Source organism: Hylaeus volcanicus, unplaced genomic scaffold (assembly GCF_026283585.1).
Source record: "Hylaeus volcanicus isolate JK05 unplaced genomic scaffold, UHH_iyHylVolc1.0_haploid 12197, whole genome shotgun sequence".
NCBI classification, from domain to species: Eukaryota; Metazoa; Arthropoda; class Insecta; order Hymenoptera; family Colletidae; genus Hylaeus; species Hylaeus volcanicus.
In genome coordinates this window covers 522,246-544,565 of record NW_026533147.1, presented here as the reverse complement: position 1 = coordinate 544,565, position 22,320 = coordinate 522,246, and the positions used below count along the sequence as shown (strand labels likewise).

The following is a 22,320-nucleotide window of genomic DNA, read 5'->3' as shown; positions in this document are numbered from 1 at the left end:
ACAATTCTTTGACATTATTTATGTTTTTCTTGATAACTCCAACTTTGAATGCAATTAGTACTTGAAACTATGGACATTGTTTTTCTTAAAAATATTGATTTGATTTTGCATCCAAAAGAATTTATAAAAAAAATACTTTGCAACTTTTTTTTTTCATTAAACGTTTCGTACGGTACTCTAACATGACGTTCATAAGCAAATACGATTTCATATTTGATTTTTTATTACTAGTGAAGTCTTTTTGGTCAACTCTTTAATTACACTTTGCAATTTGTCTTGTTTTAGGTCAAAAAAAAAAAATCCTTTTCACGATATTACTTTTTTTTATTAAAAAGAAAACTAATAATAATTTTAACATTGTAATAACAAGCTACTTGGATTCTTTTAAATGACATGAATTTAAATTTAAAAAAAAATACTACATTTAGTATTATGTGAAAGGGACATGCTAATTTAAGACACTGCTTCTCCTTGTCGAGCGATCACTCAAAAAAAGGTATAGTACAAAATAATAATTTTTTGTCAGATAAATGTTTTTTGCTTTATATATTGAAATATTTTTTCAAAAAAACCAAAGATTAACCTCATTTATTTTTTTGAGTTCAATAAAAGAATGTTTATTATGTAAATAAAAAGGGACTACATGACGCTAAGAAATTGAAAAAACAAATCATAACTTGTCTTCTTTAAATGAATGTATTGCTTTTTCTTTTTTTACAGCTTCCTTTATAAAACGTTCGTACTATGTAAATATAAACAACAATTTTAAAAAAAAATTCTCGAGAATATATTTCGGTAAGATTTGAGTCTCAAAACAAAATTTATCTAGCCAGTGTAGCGTTCGAGAAAAGAATAACACCTTTGTTGTACCTCCGTCATGGGAAACAAAGGTACACGAATAATATAATGGGGTATATTTGAAAGTTTTAAAATTATGAATCTAGTCAAGAGTTTAAGAGCTTAACCTTTTTAATACATTTACCAAGCGTGAACACGGTTGCTAAATGTTTTAAAAAAGTAATTTGAAAACAAATGCCTGTGGCATTAAGATAATTTTTCTAAAAGAATAGAAACCGTGTAAATTCAAATAGCAAAAAAATATAAGCGTGCTTTTTTTAGTTTTTTATCTTTTCGTATCGAAACAATAACGATTGGGCTGGTGTAAAGATAAAGTGATAAGGTATCTATATTTACCAGACGGGTATCACACTGGTCTGTCTACGTTAAGGTGTTTTCTTTTAAACGAGTGAATGATTTGAATTTAGGATAATTAGGTATAACATTAAAACAGATATGAATTTCAATGAGTTTTTTTTTACCAAAAAAGGATGTGACTTTTTAAACACTAGTTTAACGGTACAAAGTCTGCAACTGGTTAAAAGAAGTGATCAGTTGGCTATTAAATAATGCTAGGTAGGTTCTTTTAAAATTTAAAGTTTAACTAACTTGAAACATAGTCCGAATGTCATGCTGTTGCAAAAAAAAAACACTATGTTTTATCGAAAAGTAGTTTATGGTAAGGTTACTTTTTACCACCAGGGAGTTCTGACACGATAGTCTTATTGTGAAAACGTTGGAGGAGTTGAAAGGACACGTTTAAAAAATTACTGTCCCGGACAGTCAAAAAAGTCAAAGAATTTGATCAAGTTGGATACAACTTACTAGCTAAGTATAGAGTTACAGTCGTTCTAATGGTGTTAAGCATGATTTGATATGTTTTTAAATCAATTTTCTTTACAAGTTTTAAATAAAGTATATCTTGTAGAGTATTGTATGGTATTGATCAAGTAACAATAATATATAAAACGAAAACAACAGATTTTTTAGTCGAATAAATTAAGAAAGAATTACAATTGAATAAGTCATAAGGTCCATTGTAATTGTTTAAACAATGGCTGAAAGATTTGAAGCGTTTCGTCGTTTTGACTATCGTTTGAACTCGAATCTTGTCATTCAAAAAGAATCTCATGCACCAAGCCAAAATGAACCAACGGGAGAACCAGAAAGTTTAGTAGGTAAATTGAATTACGCTATGGGAGATAAAGTTGTTCGAAGTAATCCTACGGAATTTCAAAAAGCTTTAAAGAAAAAACAAGTAACAATGGCAACTTTATCGGAAAGACCGTATTCTTCTAAAGCCGATTCTACGCATAGACAAAGAATGATCGCTTCAAAAAAATTTCAAACAGAAATTAGAAAAGGTGCTAGTGTTTTAGATCCTGATGTATCAGAAGTATCGTCGTACGTTCCATCAACCACGGAATCTTCATTATTGTACAGGCGCCTTTTAAGTGAAATAGTGACTGTCATAGGCGACGAGCCTGATGATGTCCTCATGGACGCAGCAGACTTGATCATAAGTACTTGTCGAGATTCAGAGCTTCAAGACGTTCAAAAAAAAGAACAATGTGAAGCTACTGTTGGACCATTGTCTACTGAAACATTCATGCAGTTATATCAATTAAGTCGTGGATTACATGATTTCAAAATAAGTCGCTCAAATGGGGTAGATACAGATGTTTCTACAACCCAAGATACTTCTGCAGCTGAAGTTTCTGGTGTTGCTGTCGTTTTTGATGAAGAGGATGAACCTGAGTTTAATGATATGAACGGAGATGTCGATAACGAAATTTTTGCTGATAAAGATGACGAGGAAAAAGAAGATCGAAAAAGATTGGGAGAAGATGAAGAAGAGACATATTTGGAAGCCAAATATGCAAATGATGCGGAAGACGATGAAGACGATGAAATGGTATCTGGTTTGTCACGGGGAGGAGTTTCTTCAGATTCATTAAATGTTCGAACGATTGACCCACATTGGTTGCAACGTGAATTAAGTAAAATATTTCACGATGCTGAATTAACTGTCCAAATTGAAAGAGAAATTCTAAAAGTTTTACCTTTACCTGATTTACAAGAATGTGAAAATCGTTTAGTTTATATTTTAAAATATGATAATTTCAACTTTGCAAAGTTATTGTTAAGTAATCGTTGGAAAGTTTATTATTGTACATTGTTAGGTCAAGCACAATCCCAAGAGCAAAAGCAGAATATACTTAGTGAGATGCGTGATTCTGTGCAGGGTCAAGAAGTGTTAGAATTATTGGAAATTGTTAAACTTCGTATTAACAAAGAAAGAGAGTTTGCAAGGAATGTACGCCGAGAAGCAGCAACCCTTACAGAAAGGTCTTTTGCCGCCGTAGCGGACAAAAGTGATTATGAAGATTGGAAAAATGTTGGTAAACATTCAGATCAAGACGATAAACGTAAGTCTTCAGTTTTAAATAAGCATAGAAGCCAGTTGGGAACAAACATGTCAAGTGGTGGTATGATTGGATTGAAACCTTCGACACTTATTGATATAGAATCTACAATTTTCTCTGAAGGGGGTCATTTAATGGCTAACACAGTCGTTGAATTGGAGGATGATACACATCGTATTGAAAAAAAAAACTATGACGAAGTGATTATTCCAGCAATTAAAAAGAAGCCTACAGAAGAAACTAACACGGGAAAAGTGACGTGCCTGCCTATATCAGAGTTACCTGATTGGATTCAACCTCCATTTGCTAATGTGGGCATTAAAAAACTGAATGCTCCGCAAACAACAGTTTATGACATGGCATTTAATCACACTGAGAAAAATATGTTAATTTGTGCTCCAACGGGAGCAGGAAAAACAAATATTGCAGTTTTATGCATTTTAGGACTTTTAAAGCAACATCGCGATGCAACAACGGGCCAAATAGATAAAAGGACATTCAAGGTTGTGTATATTTCTCCAATGAAAGCTTTGGTTATGGAACAAGTCGCAGCATTACAAAAAAGATTTGATTGTTACGATCTTCGCGTTGAGGAGCTTACTGGAGATGTTAATTTAAGTCGTCAGCAAATTGAAGAGACACAAATTATTGTCACAACTCCCGAAAAATGGGATGTTATTACTCGACGTTCAGGAGAACGTGCTTATATTCAATTAGTGAAACTTGTGATTATTGATGAGATTCACTTGTTACATGATACAAGAGGTCCAGTAATAGAAGCTCTTGTTGCTCGTACATTACGTCAAGTGGAAACGACGCAAATGCATGTACGATTAGTCGGCTTATCTGCAACTCTTCCCAATTATGAAGACGTTGCTATTTTTCTTCGAGTGTCTTTAGAAAAAGATGATGGTTTATTTTTTTTTGGACCTGAATTTCGTCCAGTTCCTTTAACACAAACTTTTATTGGTCTTAAGGAAAAGAAGGCTATAAAGCGTGTATCTACAATGAATCGAGTTACCTATGAAAAAGTTTTAGAAAACGCTGGTCGCTCACAAGTTTTAATATTTGTGCATAGTCGACGAGAAACAGTGAAAACAGCTCGAATGCTACGTCAAATGGCGATGGAGGAAGAAACGTTATCACGATTTTTAGAAGAAGATTCAGCATCGCGAGAAATTTTGCAAACAGAAGTTGATGCAGTAAAAACTGAGGAATTGAAAGATTTATTACCGTACGGTTTCGCTGTTCATCATGCAGGTCTACCACGAACGGATAGGCGTTTAATAGAAGATTTGTTTGCCGATAAACACATTCAAGTTTTGGTATCCACAGCGACGTTGGCTTGGGGTGTGAATCTTCCAGCGCATACAGTTATTATCAAAGGCACACAAGTTTATTCCCCTGAAGTCGGTAAATGGACTGAATTATCTTTTCTTGATGTCATGCAAATGATGGGTCGAGCTGGGCGTCCACAGTATGATTCTTCTGGGCACGGTATCATTATTACTAATCATACAGAATTACAGTTTTATTTAAGTTTAAACAATCAACAGCTACCTATTGAATCCCAACTCATATCAATGCTACCTGATATATTAAATGCCGAAATCACGTTAACAACCATTCTTTCGCGTCATGATGTTGTTCAGTGGTTAGGTTATACATACTTTTTTGTACGAGTTTTACGAAATCCAACATTGTATGGTTTTCCTGCGGATATCCGTGATGAGAAAGACCCTTTATTAGAACAATTAAGAACGGATATAGCTCATAGTGCTTTAACTTTACTAGATAAACATCAACTTGTCCGATATGACAAACGTTTAGGTACTGTTCAGCCAACTCCATTAGGTCGCGTAGCAAGCCAATACTACATACGTTACCCGAGTGTTAGTGTTTATAATGAACATTTGAAAGTGTATTTTTCGGACGTTGAGTTGCTTCGTTTATTTAGTCTTTCCTCAGAATTTAAAAACATTCCTGTTCGTCAAGAAGAAAAAATTGAGCTTGCTAAATTTATTGAACGAGTTCCTATTCCAGTAAAAGGAGGAACTTCAGCTAGTCTTATAGAGGAAACGTCGACAAAAGTCAACGTTTTATTACAAGCTTATATATCTCATTTAAAATTGGAAGGTTTCGCTCTATCTGCTGATATGAGTTATATCCAACAAAGTTCAGGACGAATTTTTCGAGCTTTTTTTGAAATTTGTTTAAAAAGGGGCTGGGCTGCATTAGCAAATCGTACATTATTATTTTATAAAATGGTAACAAGACGAATGTGGTCTATCATGAGTCCATTACGTCAGTTTAAGGGTGCACTTACGGAAGATATATTACGTAAATTAGAAAAAAAAGATTTTCCATGGGAAAGATATTTTGATTTATCACCGACCGAACTTGGGGAACTTGTACGTACTCCAAAACTTGGAAAAGTGTTACATAAACTCATTCATACACTACCAGCGTTAGATCTTAGTGCTTTTGTTCAGCCCTTAACTCGCTCAACCTTATTAGTTGAGCTTACAATAACACCTGATTTTCGCTGGGATCCAAAATATCATGATTCCGTTGGAGAAGGTTTTTGGATTATTGTAGAAGATGGTGATGAAGAAACCATTTTGCACCACGAATATTTACTGTTAAAAGAATTTCAAGTTTCACAAGAAGGCTTTGAAGTCATGGTCGATTTTGTTGTTCCTATCACAGAACCTGTGCCCCCAAATTATTTTATACGATGTATCTCTGACAAGTAATGAATTGCTTTTAATACGCTAGTCTCAAAAATGATTTTTTTAATTTTTAATTATAGATGGATTCATTCAGAAGCAGTTTTACTTGTTTCCTTAAAGAATCTCATTCTCCCACAAAAAAATCTGCCTCCAACTGAATTATTAAACTTACAACCATTGCCTTTTGCAGCTCTTCGATTCCCTGATGCAGAAATATTGTATACTGACAGTGATACAAAAGTCTTTGATTCCATTGAGACACAGGTTTTCTCAGCATTATACAATACGGACGATAATGTCTTAGTCTGTGCTCCTCCATCACCCACTGGATTACGAACTTGTGCTGAATTCGCTATATTACGAATGATTCAAGCAGAGTCGGTTCAACGGTATGATAGTCTTGAAGTTGTTTATCTTATCCGTTTACTTTTTTTTTAGATGTGTTTGTTTAATGCCGTATACTGCTTACGCTCAACGACGTTTTGATGAATGGAACGAAACACTTGTGAAAAAACTCAATTTAAAAATTTGCTTACTTACAGGTACTAATACTTTACAAGTTCATTTTGTTCTATAGTCGATCCACTTAGTTTCATTTTCATACTACTGTTTTTTTCTAAATGATAGGAGATATCACCGTGGATATGAAATTACTATTGAATAACAATGTTATTATCAGTACACCAGAGCATTGGGATTTCGTTTCTCGACGTTGGCGAACGCGGCGTGCCATTCAGCAAATACGGTTATTTATTGTGCATGATTTACAAATTCTTAATAGTCAAGTATGTTCTGATTCAAAAATGGTGATCTTGTTCTTCTTTTTTGTTTTAACAAACAATGTTGGATTAGGTAGGATCCACAATGGAAGTCTGCGTTAGTCGAATGAGATATATTTCATCTCAATTACAAAATCCTATTCGTATGATTGGTCTTTCATTGTCTGTTGCCACCGCTCAAGATGTTGCTGAATGGTTTGCTGTACAACCCTCCAGTAAGGTTTGTTGACAGAGTACATTTATGTTATTTGTGGACTTTTCATGTAGGTTTATTTAATTTTGCTAATATTCGACAGAACGTCAAGATGATTATAGAACCTTTTGATATTCATCATAGACCATCAAGACTTATAGCAATGTCTCACCCGACTTATAATTGGATTACACGTTGTTGCACTTCAAGACGTCGTCAAGCTATCATTTTTTGCTTAGATCGCAAACAAGCACGTCTCTCCGCAGCTGATATATTATTACAAGCCGCTGTACATGATAATCCTAAAGTGTTTCTTCATCCATCTGGTAATTAGCTTTCACTCATAGCAGTGTTTTTTTTTAAGGTTTACTTATGACTATCTGAGTAGAGGTTATTGAAGAAGAACAAGTGGCAGTTTTGCCTGAAAAGGCTTTACAAGAAGCTGTTCGACTTGGTGTTGGATATTTACATGAGGGTTTGCTACCAACTATTGTTGAAAAAATTCTTGCGTTCTATAAACGCGGAGCTATTCAAATTTTAGTTGTGACGCAACAGTTAATCTGGAGTTTAGGTATCACCGCACAATTGGTAGTTGTTCAAGATACCATGTTATATAATGCTAAAGAGAAAAGGTAATTTAAAAAAATAAAATAACAAAGTAATGAATTTCATACAATGCAGGTGGGAAGGGTATCCTATCTCTGATATTATGATCATGTCGGCGCGAGTTGCTCCAGCGCTTTATTCTGAAGGAGACTCCAATGACTCTCATATACCTCCAACGTTTGTGGTTATGTGCCCTAGTTCAAAAAAAGATTACTATTCCAAATTTAAAACGGAATCGTTACCTGTCGAATCTGTGTTAGACCAGTTTATTACCGATCATATTAATGTTGAGATTACTCTAAAGACAATAACGTCAAAACAGGATGCCGTCGACTGGTTAACATGGACTTTTTTTTACCGACGTTTATCTAAGGTTCGTGCGGGACCATCGTAATCAATGTCTTTTAAATTTTGTTTGTTCTACTTTTCTAACAGAATCCTAATTATTATGGATTACAAGGAATCACTCATACCCATCTTTCTGAACATTTATCAGAATGTGTTGAGAACGCTGTTGAAAGTTTAGTGAATGAACAATGCGTGGCGGTGGATTCAGATGATTCAATGACTTTAACTGATTTAAATCTGGGTTTAGTAGCAGCATTTTATTGTATTCGTCATACGAGTATAGGTACAATTCTTTCTCTTGTTAGCTGGTCACATTCGATCTCTTACAAAACTTGTGTTACCCAAATCTGTTATGTACCATGTTATATTATTTTTCTTTTAAATCAAGATCATCCAACTGATAAACATATTTTCCACTATTTTGACTGACACTGTTATAGATCTTTTGAACCGGTCTGTTAATGGAAATATTAAGCGAAAAAATTTGATTGACGTGATTTGTGCCGTGGATGAATTAGTCGAGCATTTACCTATTCGTTTTGGAGAAGAAGATATTTTGAAAAAACTCGCAGAAGAACTTAATGTACGGTTTCATAAGCAACCTGGAGCGTCGCATTCGATCGATTATTGTGATCCTAATGTCAAAGCTTTAATTCTTGTTAATGTACGGTTTGTTTTCTATCAGAGAGTACTCACAAAATGACAAATAATTTTTTTTTTTAAAGGCTCATTTTCACCGAACTTCTTTAACAACTGATTTGATGTTGGATCAAATTATTATACTTCAACATTGCCTGAGAGTCGTTCAAGCTTTGGTTGATGTAATTAGTAGTAATGGATGGTTCACACCCGCATTGCTTGCTATGGAATTGTCACAAATGTTTGTGCAAGCCTTACACCCGGCACAATCATTTCTTCATCAACTTCCACATTTTGATAAAGACCGTATAGCAACTGCTGAAAGTAATTTCCAAAACCATTTCATACTTGACTCTGTAAAAAATATTCTCGGTTACAGGTTACCAAGTTCATGACATTTTGGAGCTTATTGACGCGGAAGAAGACGTCCGAGCGAAAATTCTTACAGGATTATCAGTTGATCAAATAGAACATGTTGCATCCGCTTGTAATCGATTTCCCGTTCTTAATATTGATTATGAATTACACTCAACTACCAAAGAACCCATTAAACCAATCCCTTCCTCAACAGAAAACTCTGAAAGTGATGCAAAACTCTGTTTCACATTACCACCTACCACTTCCGTTACGCTTGCCGTTCGAATTGAACGAATTGGAGCGGTAAGTTATTGATTTTCTTGTTTATGTTCGTTTTTATCTCTCTTTCTATCTTTTTCACTCTAGTTATCAAAGTCATCAAATTTTTCCTTTTCTTAGTAAAACATTTTTCCTGTTTGAATTTTTAGGAGGACGACGATGTTGATATGTCTTCCAATTCATCTGACTATTATGTTACTGCGCCGTATTATCCGCGCCCAAAACAAGAACAATGGTGGCTTGTATTAGGCCGTCAGGATCAGAACTGTTTGTTAGCTATTAAACGAATCACCCCAGATATGAAGTAGGTTTTTTTTTTTTTGCCTTCCAACTTTGTTACGGCTTGTTCAGAAAACCTATATCTATCGTAAAGTTAGACTTTGAGACACCCGACACACCTGGTGAATATTCCCTTGTTTTAAACGCTATTTGTGATTCGTATATGGGTTGTGATCAAGAATTTGGACTCACTATTATAATTCCTGAACCCTAAATGCTTTGTTTTTCCATTTTATTCAACCATTTTTTAATGTATACAAATACTTACTAAACAACAAACAAAAATGCTCCCCATTTTTTTGAAAACATTCGACCCAACCTACTTATTATAACAAGATTCATTCATTTTATGTTCTTTTTATTAAAATGTTTTATTCCTCAGCGAGTTCAAGGTGTTGCCTTAAAAATCGTAAAATTGTCAAAGTGCTATCGATTCATTTTTTTCTCTAACACCCCTTACCACATTCACCAAAAAATCGTTCACACTAGCACTGGAAATGTTTTGTAGGGATGACTATTTGAAACCGACATTCAAGTAAACGGTTTTTAACAACTCTTTTTTTTTGTCACAAAAATTCAAATTTTTTTTTTATTTCTAGTTTTTTTTTTTGCATTAAGAAAAAAAAAAACTTTAGTTAAATATCTTAATGTCTGTATTTAAATGTGCGAAAAAATGTCTGTTCGTTAACCCTTCATTGGTGTTATGATCCCGCCTCCCATGAACCATTGCCTTAAATGGAGCGTCTTAAAATATCGATCACTAGTCATTTTAATTTTAAGAACACTATAAATTAAGCGTTTTCCTCTGACGTCGCATAAAAAGCTTTTTGTTTCGAAATTATAGTACGATCTCTCTCGAACAACCCTTTGAGAAACAAAACATTAGTTAAGATGAACGTTTCAAAGGGTGTAAATTTCCTAAATAATCCGTTGCAGATGGACTTTTTTGTATAATTGAGGCGGCGATAAACAATCTTCTCGATGTATTCTCCGATAACACTTTAAATTTGAAGTCAAAGAGAACAGATTCATTCAATGTTTCATTTTGATGAATCAGAAATGCATTGAAAACATGGTCGAAGACAAATAGTGTAAATTAATTTTTCTCGTATTAAATTCATTAGAAAGACAGAATTACCTTATAAAAACTCCTGCATGCTAAAGAGGGAATTCTAGGTACATGTCAAGAACGTTAAAAAAGTCATTTTTTTATTAAATCTATAAATTTTAAACAATATCAACAATTAAACAAAATTGTAAACATTATCTTTTGTTCAACGTAACAAAAACACAAAAAAAAACGATTCTTTAAATAATCTGCAATCCGAACAAATGAGTTATAAAGAAGAAATTTTATTTATTACTTTGGTTGTTTTTTTTATAAAAAGCATAAATTCATTGAAGACACTTCCTTCCTTTCTAATGCGGCAAGTTTTTTTCTTTTTTTGCCTACAATATACTCATACACAAAAAAAAATTTTTGCTTACATTATGGTATAGAAAAATTGTCCATTTTAGTTCCGGCCTTAGCTTGATTTACTTTACGCAACATTATCCCGCTACTCACCCTAGAATGGCTATTGTAGGTGTGAGTCTTGCACTTCCTTTCGTGACTTGGATGTATCCAAATTTGTTACGGTACCTAGATTAAAGTAAAATTAGTCTTAATCTATACTCTATTCCAACAGCTTTTGTACTAAAAATAAAACAGGAATTTTTCAATTTGGTCTTGTAGTTTCTTTTTGGGAGTATTATAAACTTCCGTTTTATTTTTTGTCGCCATTATTCTTTGCTGACCCCATTGCTGCCGTTGTTGGTCACTATACCGATTCTCCTTTCATCTTTCAAAAGAAATCTGTACACCATAAAATGTATTCCTGCTCCGTCATATAAAGCTTCTTTATGTTTTAGGTTTTGGGCTCTAGTTCTTTTTTTATATCGTCATGCCTTGTTTTAAAATTTTATGAACCAAACATATTTTGGCTATTCTCTATTGCCTTATTTTCAACATTTGTAGAAGCAATTTCCTCTACTAATGATAATATATGCTTAGCTATTCCCCTTATTTTTCATTACCTTGTTCGTTACAAACAAATTTTGAGCTTTTAGACAAATCTGGAGTTAAAAAAAATGAAGCTAAACCCTGTTAAGTGCTTACAACTTACATAATTAAAATGCATACCAAGTATCCTTTTTTCTTCCGTAAAACTTTTGTCAAACACAAAAAAAACTATGAAATTTCGGTTTTATTTTTGCAAAACTAAAAGATTGAAAAATTTGACACTTTTATATTCATTCTTCAGGTGTTTGCTACAATGTCGACATTTTCAGTACTTCGCAATGTTAACCTTGTCATCAGGATAAACATTTCAAAACAAGACCTTTTTCGTCGTTAAAAATATCAAGTTAAAATCAAAACTTTTTTTCATAAGAACTAACTGTCGATCTGCGCAAAAAAAAAGGCACCAAAAAATATCTTATTTACGTTTTCTATGTCACAAACAATTACATATTGTCAATTTACCTTTACAATCAGAACTATCTTATAACAGTTCACTTTTTATTTGAAGTCAATTTTTAGAAAGCATTATTTACGAAAATGATAAACCTTTTTAATTAATTAATCGACACTTCAGTGCACATGTACTTATTCCACTGCTACAATATCTCCTCGGGGGCGTTTAGCAAACACCTAAAACATCAACTCATTCCGTAATACAATTTTCTGATCCTGTCGTTCAATTCACCACATACCGTGTCACTTTGATTCTTTGAAAGGACTTAAACACTTTATTTAAAGTGCTTCAAAGGAAAGTTTGTTTACATTGCGTTTAAATTACAAAGCGTGCATTCCTTCTTCCTATATGTTGAGCTGATTTTAAGACTAACGACTCCAAGGCACAGCTAAATCCAAGAATTTCCTAAAAATATATGTGAAAAAATACAAAGGTAGCAAACATTCTTCGTTAATATGGAACTTTTATAAGAATTTCTTTGTAATAAATATTTTTTAGACATTTTCTTAAAAGTTTTAATTTTAAATATGATTAATAACGCATTGTTTTAAATAATATTTTTTTGTTTAAAATTAACCTATACAAAAGTTTATAGGATGTCCTTTCAGTTCGTTTCGGTTGCTGCGTTTTACGATCTAAACGTGTAACACAAAAATTTAAAATTGGCACCTCTTCAAAATTAGACAAATCTACTACCAACAGGGTCCTGATGAAGACTGCCATTTGTTTAACGTGAGTTTACTGATGTGATTATTTCTGCGGAATCTGAGAAACATCTTACCGTCATAAGACAATTACATAGTTCTCGTTGCTAAACAACATTTTGCCTTATAAACTCTGGACGCAATTTTAAAACGTTAAATAATTACCCAAGTACCACGTATTCTAAACTTTTCAACATCATGTATCCCTTGCATAATGGAAAAGTTAAAGAAGTACAAATTTTTGAATCCAGCTAAAGATGTTTTGAAACATGGTAAAAACGATGCGCATTATGAGTTGTGACTTGGTGCAAAATGTACGAGAGGGGAGCTGAAAACTTATATTTTGTAAACAAATAAACTTTAAAACTGGCGCCCAAGACAAATCAAAAAATGACATTTAAGCTAGATAAAATTTTACGCTCACACATTAATTTATTAAAAAAACACTGTAAACACAATTTTATCATTTCTGTTCTCTAATGGGTTTGCACTAAAATTATAATTGAAAAAAAAAAACAATATTGCTAACAATGGAATGCAATGATAGTTCTTAAACAAATGATATATAATTGACTCATTTTCAAGTTCGTCATAAACAATTAAAATTTCAAATTACCAAAACTCAAAACGTGTGAAGACCTTGAAATAAAGTAGTGAACAAGTAGAATATCAAATGGATTCTTTTAATTCAAATGTCTGTTGTATCATTTGCAAAAAAGTGTTTGCATTCAGATATAGAATACAAATAAAAATACACATCCAAATTTTTTATAAGACAACATAAAAGTGCTGTAGTATAATGTATCAAAAGAATATCCATTGTTTTGTCAGCTTAAATTAATAATATTTAACACAAAAAAAAAACCATATAAAAACGACGTCGTTATCATTCATTAAAATGTTTTTTTAACCAATTTTTAATATTTTCATAACGTTAAAAAAATATTAATTTTTGGTCGCAGGTGTAGAACAGTTTTTTTTTTACCTAGTATCGTTTTTTATTATTATACACAAAACCATCTTTTTTTGAAATTTGTATTAAAATATTCAATCTTTATTTCTTATAAAATTAACCGTTTATCAAATTTTTGAAAATGTCTTATATGTTGCAACATTTATATTCAGGGTGGGCAGTGGTATGTTTATAAGTTATTTCACCGCACGCGTATTTTGGTGACGTAATTTGTTTTTAGGATCAAGCCATCACATCTGAACAAGAAAGAGTTGTTGTAAGTTTTAAATATACATTTTTTGTAATGTTATGAAAGAAACACATTATTTTTGTAGTGCATTCGTTTCGGTTATGATTATGATCCGGATTGCATGAAAATGGATGAATTATTGTACAAAATAGCAGATGACGTGAAGAATTTTTGTGTGATTTACTTGGTAGAGTAAAAACAAAAAATATAAAATAGGGTTTTTGACTTTTTTTTTAGGTAGATATTACAGAAGTACCAGATTTCAACACAATGTATGAATTGTACGACTCTGTAACGACCATGTTTTTCTATAGGTAATCTAAATAAGCAATTTAACCTAGAGATTAATGTTGAATTTTTAATATTTTTCACCACTACCATCAATTATTTTGAAACAATTTCACCAAATTATTTCTTTTGTTAAACTTGCTTAATGCGGAATAAAACAATGCCTATGCACTTTTTTATAGAAATAAACATATGATGATCGATTTAGGAACGGGTAATAACAATAAGATTAATTGGCCTATGAGTAATAAGCGGGAGTTAATAGATATTATAGAAACTATTTTTCGAGGTGCTCGTAAAGGTAATAAGTGCCACTTAAAGAAAAACAACAACTTAAAAATAGAACATCTTGTAGGTCGTGGTCTGGTTATATCACCTAAGGATTATTCCACTAAATATAAATATTAAATTCTAAATCAAACGATTGACGATGTTCAGGCATAATACAAATACTCTCATTCCAACCATAGCTTTTTTGTAAATTTATTATTTCAGTAACCAATATCTTTGTCTACAGTTTTTGTAGATTTTGGTCGAATTATTTACAATGAATTGGTAACCTGGGAACAAAATTGAGGTTAGATTTTTTTTAAAATGGTTGTTTTATTTTTGTGATTAATTGTTTTAAGCATTGTGGTATTTTATTGTCGTAAGTAAAACAAACGCCTTGTTACCCACTGAGATGATAACCATCATTAGTTCACGTTTCTAATACAGTTATAACTTTAAAACACTCACTTCAAAATTGTTCCACAAGATGTTTTGCAATCCGTTGTATCACGTTATTATTTTTTGTTCTTTACCTTAACATTGAAAAATGTCTTGTGTATTTACTGATGATATCATATACTAAATGTTTAACCATGACGCTTTTTTATGTACACTAATGGTTTTTTTTGTCTACCAGTAATAAACCAGTAGCAGTGCAAGTTTTAGTTTTTTCAAATTCCACAAGATATTCTATTATGCTGTTCATAATGTCATAGATCTTTGTGTTTTGCACTATAAAACTGTAATAGAACGCTTCTTGAAAAAAATGATTTAAATATTTTATGCATGGTAATCTTCACTGCTTCTCATATCTTCAACACTTCCGTTGTCGTCGATCGAAACTCTCATTCTGAGCTGTTACTGGTTTGGTTACTATGTTAACTTACACAGATATGGAAGACATTTCATACCAGTATTGCGTTACGCGTGTTCAAGTCATCCACACGCCGATAAGTGATGCACCTGGACTCGCGTTCCGCGTGTTCGAGTTATACATACAAAGGTCTGTGTTAGACTACAACTGGCTTTTTTCTTTAAACCATGTAATCACCCAACAATTTTTTCGCATCATCCAATTTTAATGAATTATTCGTTGTTTCAAAAGAAGTTGTATAGTTTTTTTACAACTCGTAAGTCTTCTTAGTGCAAAATGCATTTTATCGTTTTATTCTCAGTTTTTAACATAAAAAGAAAATTGTATTGCAGTCAAACGAGTGCACTACTAGTGGTAACCTACTTTAAAATCTTGGAAAACTTCTGAGTTATAGTTATGGACTAATATTTTTGAGATAACCAAAAAAAATAAACACCAAAAAAATTAGCGGTTTGTCTAGTGAAGAAAAAAGAGAATTGGTGCGGTAAAGAAACTTGCAATTTGATTCCTAAATCACTTAACTTTTTGTGAAAGCATTTTTATTAGCTTTGCTATGAAATCATTTCAAATACAATGTCTTTCATTGAAAAAAATTCTGAATAAGACTTTTACTAGTATCAAGTGTTTAAATGTATAAAACTTTTTTTTTTATGACGCCGACATGGGGCAAAAATAAAAACAGGTAGGATTGTCTTTTTTTAAAAAATATCGTTTCATCTTCCTATATAACTTTATACTAATGTCAACGGGAGGTTTTAAAATTTTAAAATAAACCTTTTAAAAAAAAAAATTGCAACTGATAACTAGGATTATACATTTAATAAAAGAAGTTTCCATTGTGTATGGCATTCTTTATAGTATAAATAGAATTATGGCAGAAAAAGCATTTTAGGGAGAATTGCTATGAATAAATTCAAGTGGAATAAAATAAAAAGAGACAACTGTAAGAAAAGTAGCTTTCCCAGTGAATTAAAAGTAAGTGTGCGTATGTTTATAAAGACGGTTGTGAAATGAAATAAAAGGACCAGCTGACCGCTATATGAAAAATGTTCCTAGCGCTATCTTGTTAAACATTTCAACACTCCATGAAGTTTTAAAATTAATTTCTGGAATGCTTATTAACAATAAAATTCCGATAAAATTTGTACTTAAACTATAAGAAATAAAAATAAAGTATTCTGTGTCAAAAATGGATTGAAGTTTATTGAAAAATAATTGTGTGGAAACAATAACTGACATAAAACATTAATGATGGCTGAAGATTTACCATCAACGCATCCTTTTTACCCTATAATATGTTATTCAAAAACGGTTTGTAAGGAAGAGCAAATTCGGTAAGAAATTAATTGAATAAATGGTAAATTTTTATAAAATTGTTTCATGATAGTTTAAAAGAATCTATCAATGTTTTACTTTATGAAGATTTAGATCACATTAAAAAACACTGCTTTGAAGGACTTTTGCATGAACCTCCCGCATTACGCGCAATTTATTGGAAGGTACTACATTTATTTGATTTTCAAGTAATAATAAATTTTTTGTTTTTACTTTTAACGCAATAGATTTTACTTGGTTATTTACCCCCCGCTAATTATGAATCTTGGAGTCATATTTTAAAAAATAAAAGGTAACAAAAATATTTTATAAACATACACTGAGTAGATTGCAACATGACGACATTAGAAACACTTATCTGTCTTATGTCGAATTATGCCAAAAAGAAACTAATGTAATGGATTTCAATATGTTGACAAAAAAGGGAAATTCATGTCAAGTAGAATAGTCATAAAACGCGTGTGTCTTCAAAATCACTTTCACGCAGGAAGAGATTCAAAGAGAATGTGAAGACATCCCGACCTCTTCTGGGGTACCCCCATGTTATTTTTAGGAATAAAAACATTGTTTTGTTTTTTTCGTAACAAATTTTTTCCAGCAACAATTAACAGGAGTTATGTCAACCGATTCTTATTTATTTGATCAAATTAATAAGGATGTTTTTAGGTAAAAAATAATGTTGTCTTAGTGGTTTATAGCTATAAAAAAAAAACAGAACCCAATGCTTGAGAGCATTGCTTAATAATGCACCACCCAATTTTTCAAATAAAACGTTGGAGAATAAAACAATACCGTTATCTATCTGCGTAAGACCGACATTCAACCAGATTATTGTTTGTTTATTTTCTTTGCAGAAAAAAGTAAATATTCTTTGTCCTGAATCTTTCTCTGACCAATTCGCAAGAATATTATATACTTATGCAAAATCCAATAAGACTTTAAAGTAAAATTTTCAGATAGACCTTTAAAAAAATATTTGTTTTGTTTTTTAATTTAGATATGTTCAAGGAATGAATGAAATGTTAGCTGTTATTTTTTATGTGATTTTTCAAGATAACAATAATTTACAATACAGCGAACAAATTCGTAATCCCTTGCAGCAGGTAAGTGTGTTGTTGTTTCTTTTATTTACCTATACTATATAATGATTTTTGGTTTTATTAGAAAGAAGCAGATGCTTTTTTTTGTTTTAGTCAATTGCTTAAATTAAATAATCACGGATACTGTTTTTGCCCCTGTTACGATTTACACCCTTTAGGAATCATTGGTCGCGTTCAAAGATTTTCCTCCATGCTGAAAATTCATGTAGAATGTTGCGCCAATTCATAATAAAATAAATTCATTTTAGGAACCTCAAATTTACGATCATTTTCAAAATCTTAAATTGTCGACGCAATTTTTCGCTTTACGTTGGATACTTGTTTTATTTTCTCAGGATTTTCCTTTACTTGTAGTGTTGCGATTATGGGATAGTTTCATTTCCGAAGGAGACGCCTATCATGAATCACAACATGAATTATGTTACTTTATAGCATTAAGTATTGTTTCACAGGTAACGATTGCTTTTTCTGTTTTCTCAATAAGATCCATTTTCGTTAGCTCAAACGACAATTGCTAATTTGCGACTTTTCCTCGGCTATTCAATTACTGCAGCATATACCGGTTTTGATCCCAGAGGTTCTTGTGTCGCATGCAATAGGTTTAAGGTTATATCCGACATAGTAAAAAAAAAATATACTTAATTGATTCTTTAGATGCGACTTTGAGACAAAAACGGATGGAATTGTGTATAAAATGATGTGATACGCTCATGTAAACATGTGTTTGTTTTGACACATTTTCGCTACAATTTTGACAGTCTGGTTTAATTTAACAAAATTTTTAGACGTTTAACATCACGATATTATGAAAAAATCAACAAAAGAATTTTTATTTTTTTTTTTTAATTAAAAGTAACGTTTTACGAGGATTCAATTAATTCAATAGCCTCGTCTAAAACGGCGTTTATTTGATTGAGTAAAAATAACTTGTCTTTATCAGAGCACATAAGAATAATAGTTTTTTTTAAAAAAAACAGAGGTTCATGAATTAGATTAATTTGTTTATGTGACATAAAAAAGTTTTCGTTGACCTAAAGAAAACAATCAGCGAGAGTAGAAACACTTTTTTTTTTACAGTAAATAATGTAGATAATGATTTAGAGGGCATCAACATATCATCAGTCTGCTGTGTTTTAAGCAGGGGTAGAGACATTTGGCTTGGTTGAAGACCCCATTTTGAAGAACTCAGGCTAGGGTGGATTGGTGGTTTAAAGGAAAAATGGGGTGAAACGGGAACGTCATACTAGAAAAGAAAAACAAATAGTTAAAGCGTGAAAAAAATAGGTCTACTTGTTGGCGCGTTACTCCATGTTGAGTGTATGGATTGAATTGTAATCCATTTTGAAAATAAGGGTCATAATTTAGGTACTGTTGAGTCAACGGTCGATAGGACTGATATGTTGGGTAGTAAAGTGAAGAAAAATAGTCTAAAGTTGAATGCGATAAACTATTAGAAAAAAAAAATTGAAAAAAAAGCTGAAACAAAAAAAAAAAAAAAATAATAAAAACAACTCACACTCGCAAACATTTGAGAATCTAGGTAATTTTTGTTTTTTTCTGTCACATAAATACGCGTCATTCTGAGATCAGAATTTAAATGAACGTGTTTACAACACTGTAGTCGAAGTTTTATTTAAAAATTAATTTAGTAACACTGACACAATTATAAAATACTTTAAAAAAACTTTAATGAATCTAACTATACGTCTGCGTAGCTTTATTTCTTCGTGCTCATGACTGTGTTTTTTAATGGAATTCATCCGGTTTATTTTGTTTTGGTCATTAAAGATATACAGCATAAGGTAAAGGTAAACTGCATTTTGTTGAAAGCGCTGTATTTTTAGCAACCGATTCCGTAAGGGGACCTATAGGTATGATTTCATAATTTTTAGTATAAAGAGGTTTGGGTAATCGACGCATACGGAAATGATCAGTTACATTTCTTTGAATTGGTTGTAAATTTCCATGTTTTTTGGGCGACGTATACAATAAAGAGTGTAATTTTTTCCAGCATGTCTTTGTTGAATCATTTGAATTCAAAGCAAGACTTGAGTTTTCACGCGAGTTTTGTTGTGCACTAGTCTTCCATAATTCATTATTTTCTTCAACATGAAATGTTTCTATTGTTTTGCTAGCTTGTAAATGACATGTTTCAGTACAAGGTGTTTTCTGTAAAGAATTTTGTAAAAGTTTTTTTTTTTCTTCCTTGAATGAATTCTCTTCATTTAATAGAGTTTTGACTATATCTTCATCTACTTTACTTTGAAATGTGGGAGTGTTGACTTCATCCTCAACACTATCCGTTTGTACATCTTGATCCTTTGTTTCAATTTTTTTTAACGTCGAAGTCACCTCAATACCATCTGTTGAATGAGGAAGATGTTTTACATCTACTTTTTTTGTTGTGAAAGGTTCGTGACTGCAAGAAAGTGAACGTGAAGTCGCTCTTTGACAAGGCAATATATCAGTGTCAAATAATTTCATTACATTCACAGGTAATGATTTATTAGCTTGAATGTTCCCTTGACTATTCAATTGTTTCGTACTTTGGTTATGCTTAATTGAGCGGTATGTTTTTTCTTTGTCATAAGATAATAACGAATTTCCAGGACACCGGAGCGTTTCTTCCCATGGTTTACTAAAGGTTTCACAAGCTTCATCCCGAACGTTACCTTCATTTGTGGATGGTAGCAACGTATGAGAAAGAATGTTTTTTGTTTTTCTCTGTTGTTTTCCAATCCAAAATGATCTATTTCTACCTAATGCAGTACCAAAAGACGTTTTCTTTAAAAATGCCTGTTGTGGTTTTCCTTGATCGTGCTTTGTTGTGTTTTCTATAGAGGAACACGTTTCTTTACATAAATTTTTTTTTGAAGCAAGGGGTAAAATATCTGGATCTGTGGCATACTCTTCTTTTAATTCAGGTGGTTCACCTTCGTAATACAAGTTTTGTACTTGATGCGGTAATTGCCATTTGTTCTTTTCATTAATTTTCCTTGCAGGGCATGTTAATTTTTCTTTTACAAGAAATGTTTTCTTGGCATCTTTTTTATCATTTGTCATTTTTTTTTTATATGGCATACTGTTTGATTGGTTTTTGGATTCAATAAAGCGAAGCATAGTGTTTTTTGTTTGTGAAATTCTGGACTCCTTATTGCTCTGAGAAAGTTCCTGAAATGCGGTTGTTTTTAGACCTAAATGTTCACGAGGTGTACTACTGAAAGATGTGAAGAGTGAATGACGACTTGAAGCTGTTTGTGTACTACTGTCATGTGACAAGCTTGTTTTTTCACAAGGTTTAAAAGGATAAGAAATAGGGTTTGAAGTGTTGGATCGAACTGTTTTGTGCACCGATTCTTTCGCTCCATGCATACCATGGCAACAAAGTATAGGCGTACTATCATGATTTTTTGACGATAGTTGACAACAGTAGGTCGCATTGGCGTAAGCTTGTGAATGATGGCATATATTTTTTTCATAACAAGAAGAATGAAAACAACCAGGTGCTTCATACACCATTGGACATTGAGTGGAAACTTTTTTTGAATTATCACAAGAAACATAATGGGAATGAGCATAATCAACCACAGGTTCCCATAATGTGGTGCGTTGTTCTGGTGAGTAAAAATCGATTGGTTTATGAACATTGTTACATTGTAAAGAAGGGGATTTGAAACAGCATGGCGCGTTACAGCAAGTATTACAAAAACATATTTGTTTTTGTGAACAATCATTTGCGAGCGTTTCCATTCGGTTCCAAAAATGAGGACTTTGAAAACTTGTTTGACTGGACAATTGTTTTGCTATAGGAAAAGGTCTTAGCGACAAATCGACTGGATTGTTTGCGTACGAGTCCACATGGTTTTGCGTTCGACCATGTTTACAACAACATATAGGTTGTAAGGAATTCGGATCCATTTCAGGTACAGAATTCTCATGATGTAACAAAGAGCAGGGAGAGCAAGCAGCATTTCTAAAATGAAAACAATGTTTTGTTACTTTTTGTCTTTTTTAATTGCATTGAACGTTAAGGAAAACTTGATCCCCACATACTTTGATAGAGTACAGCACCGTAAATTACATCGTTTATACATGTCATAAGAAAACGGACCATCCAACGAGTTACTCCATGATGCATCACAATGCATTGGAACACCATGACTATTGTTATGGTTTAAAGAAAACGAAAGTGTTTGGGGTGAAGGAAAAGAGTTTTGAGCTGTGCAGGAGACATGCGGACGAAACATTTCTGCATTGCATTCTTTCGATATTGACATGTTTGACATTTTATAATGTTCATGATTGCCGCTCATATCACAAACCATTTTCTTATTTTTTTTTTTTGCACAAAAAAAGAAAAAGATTTTTTTTATAATACCTTTGTATGTCTCTGTGTACTCTCTTTTTCAAACCCCACATTTCAGTAGAAAAAAGAAACATCCACACTTGACAAGAGAGTTGACAACAAACTAAACATCTGTGAAATATCTTTGTCGAGCGATACGAATGAGAAAAGGTCCAGCTTGCGCTACAACAATTGTTGCACGACTTGCACA

General features: G+C 32.3%; 4 protein-coding genes across 9 annotated transcripts; 3 read left to right on the top strand and 1 right to left on the bottom strand.

Annotated features, from left to right (window-relative positions):
- The first annotated feature begins 526 nt into the window (after nucleotides 1-526).
- On the top strand, nucleotides 527-11,741 carry LOC128883108 (U5 small nuclear ribonucleoprotein 200 kDa helicase-like). The gene is made up of 18 exons (XM_054135118.1): nucleotides 527-795; nucleotides 839-890; nucleotides 1,120-1,212; nucleotides 1,266-6,015; nucleotides 6,076-6,384; nucleotides 6,434-6,537; nucleotides 6,623-6,780; nucleotides 6,848-6,989; nucleotides 7,042-7,293; nucleotides 7,356-7,599; nucleotides 7,649-7,946; nucleotides 8,009-8,204; nucleotides 8,362-8,585; nucleotides 8,647-8,884; nucleotides 8,940-9,220; nucleotides 9,346-9,500; nucleotides 9,548-11,113; nucleotides 11,164-11,741. Exons 4-17 carry the CDS (start codon nucleotides 1,892-1,894, stop codon nucleotides 9,687-9,689), a joined length of 6,867 nt encoding a protein of 2,288 aa, XP_053991093.1. The 5' UTR covers nucleotides 527-795; nucleotides 839-890; nucleotides 1,120-1,212; nucleotides 1,266-1,891; the 3' UTR covers nucleotides 9,690-11,113; nucleotides 11,164-11,741.
- Nucleotides 11,742-13,684: 1,943 nt separating this feature from the next.
- LOC128882978 (thioredoxin-like protein 4A) lies at nucleotides 13,685-16,143 on the top strand. Of its 6 annotated transcripts, XR_008458650.1 has the most exons (9): nucleotides 13,685-13,831; nucleotides 13,889-13,924; nucleotides 13,983-14,084; nucleotides 14,135-14,211; nucleotides 14,368-14,486; nucleotides 14,541-14,623; nucleotides 14,703-14,762; nucleotides 15,347-15,585; nucleotides 15,631-16,143. XR_008458650.1 is itself a non-coding variant. In XM_054134881.1 (7 exons), exons 1-6 carry the CDS (start codon nucleotides 13,790-13,792, stop codon nucleotides 14,591-14,593), a joined length of 429 nt encoding a protein of 142 aa, XP_053990856.1. In that variant the 5' UTR covers nucleotides 13,685-13,789; the 3' UTR covers nucleotides 14,594-14,623; nucleotides 14,703-14,943. The 6 variants fall into 6 exon arrangements, 2 of the variants coding, with proteins under 2 accessions (XP_053990856.1, XP_053990855.1); XR_008458649.1 differs by lacking the exons at nucleotides 15,347-15,585; nucleotides 15,631-16,143 and adding an exon at nucleotides 14,815-14,943 and having other exon boundaries at nucleotides 14,541-14,662; nucleotides 14,712-14,762; XR_008458647.1 differs by lacking the exons at nucleotides 15,347-15,585; nucleotides 15,631-16,143 and having other exon boundaries at nucleotides 14,541-14,662; nucleotides 14,712-14,943.
- Nucleotides 16,144-16,276: 133 nt separating this feature from the next.
- On the top strand, nucleotides 16,277-18,700 carry LOC128882977 (TBC1 domain family member 13-like). The gene is made up of 13 exons (XM_054134879.1): nucleotides 16,277-16,663; nucleotides 16,717-16,828; nucleotides 16,892-16,956; nucleotides 17,013-17,103; nucleotides 17,152-17,196; nucleotides 17,263-17,330; nucleotides 17,380-17,470; nucleotides 17,519-17,607; nucleotides 17,662-17,767; nucleotides 17,829-17,969; nucleotides 18,013-18,216; nucleotides 18,264-18,370; nucleotides 18,419-18,700. The coding sequence occupies exons 1-13, from the start codon at nucleotides 16,578-16,580 to the stop codon at nucleotides 18,465-18,467; spliced, it is 1,254 nt and encodes a 417-aa protein (XP_053990854.1). The 5' UTR covers nucleotides 16,277-16,577; the 3' UTR covers nucleotides 18,468-18,700.
- Nucleotides 18,509-22,118, bottom strand: LOC128882975 (uncharacterized). Its single transcript, XM_054134878.1, has 4 exons — nucleotides 21,818-22,118; nucleotides 19,055-21,737; nucleotides 18,840-19,007; nucleotides 18,509-18,795 (listed from the first exon to the last, which is right to left on the bottom strand). The coding sequence occupies exons 1-2, from the start codon at nucleotides 22,087-22,089 to the stop codon at nucleotides 19,547-19,549; spliced, it is 2,463 nt and encodes an 820-aa protein (XP_053990853.1). The 5' UTR covers nucleotides 22,090-22,118; the 3' UTR covers nucleotides 18,509-18,795; nucleotides 18,840-19,007; nucleotides 19,055-19,546.
- Between the last annotated feature and the right edge of the window lie 202 nt (nucleotides 22,119-22,320).

Excerpts from the sequence above, each read along its gene's own strand:
- LOC128882978 (XM_054134881.1), top strand. The coding sequence starts at position 13,790 with ATGTCTTATATGTTGCAACATTTATATTCAGGGTGGGCAGTG. Across the intron at positions 13,925-13,982 it reads CTGAACAAGAAAGAGTTGTT|TGCATTCGTTTCGGTTATGA; the intron begins GTAAGTTTTAAA and ends TTATTTTTGTAG. Across the intron at positions 14,487-14,540 it reads TTTTCGAGGTGCTCGTAAAG|GTCGTGGTCTGGTTATATCA; the intron begins GTAATAAGTGCC and ends AACATCTTGTAG.
- LOC128882975 (XM_054134878.1), bottom strand. The coding sequence starts at position 22,089 with ATGGTTTGTGATATGAGCGGCAATCATGAACATTATAAAATGTCAAAC. Across the intron at positions 21,738-21,817 it reads CGGTGCTGTACTCTATCAAA|AAATGCTGCTTGCTCTCCCT; the intron begins GTATGTGGGGAT and ends TTTTCATTTTAG.
- LOC128882977 (XM_054134879.1), top strand. The coding sequence starts at position 16,578 with ATGATGGCTGAAGATTTACCATCAACGCATCCTTTTTACCCTATAATA. Across the intron at positions 17,608-17,661 it reads AAATCCAATAAGACTTTAAA|ATATGTTCAAGGAATGAATG; the intron begins GTAAAATTTTCA and ends TTTTTAATTTAG. Across the intron at positions 17,768-17,828 it reads TTCGTAATCCCTTGCAGCAG|AAAGAAGCAGATGCTTTTTT; the intron begins GTAAGTGTGTTG and ends TGGTTTTATTAG.
- LOC128883108 (XM_054135118.1), top strand. The coding sequence starts at position 1,892 with ATGGCTGAAAGATTTGAAGCGTTTCGTCGTTTTGACTATCGTTTGAAC. Across the intron at positions 6,538-6,622 it reads AAAAATTTGCTTACTTACAG|GAGATATCACCGTGGATATG; the intron begins GTACTAATACTT and ends TCTAAATGATAG. Across the intron at positions 9,221-9,345 it reads GAATTGAACGAATTGGAGCG|GAGGACGACGATGTTGATAT; the intron begins GTAAGTTATTGA and ends TTGAATTTTTAG.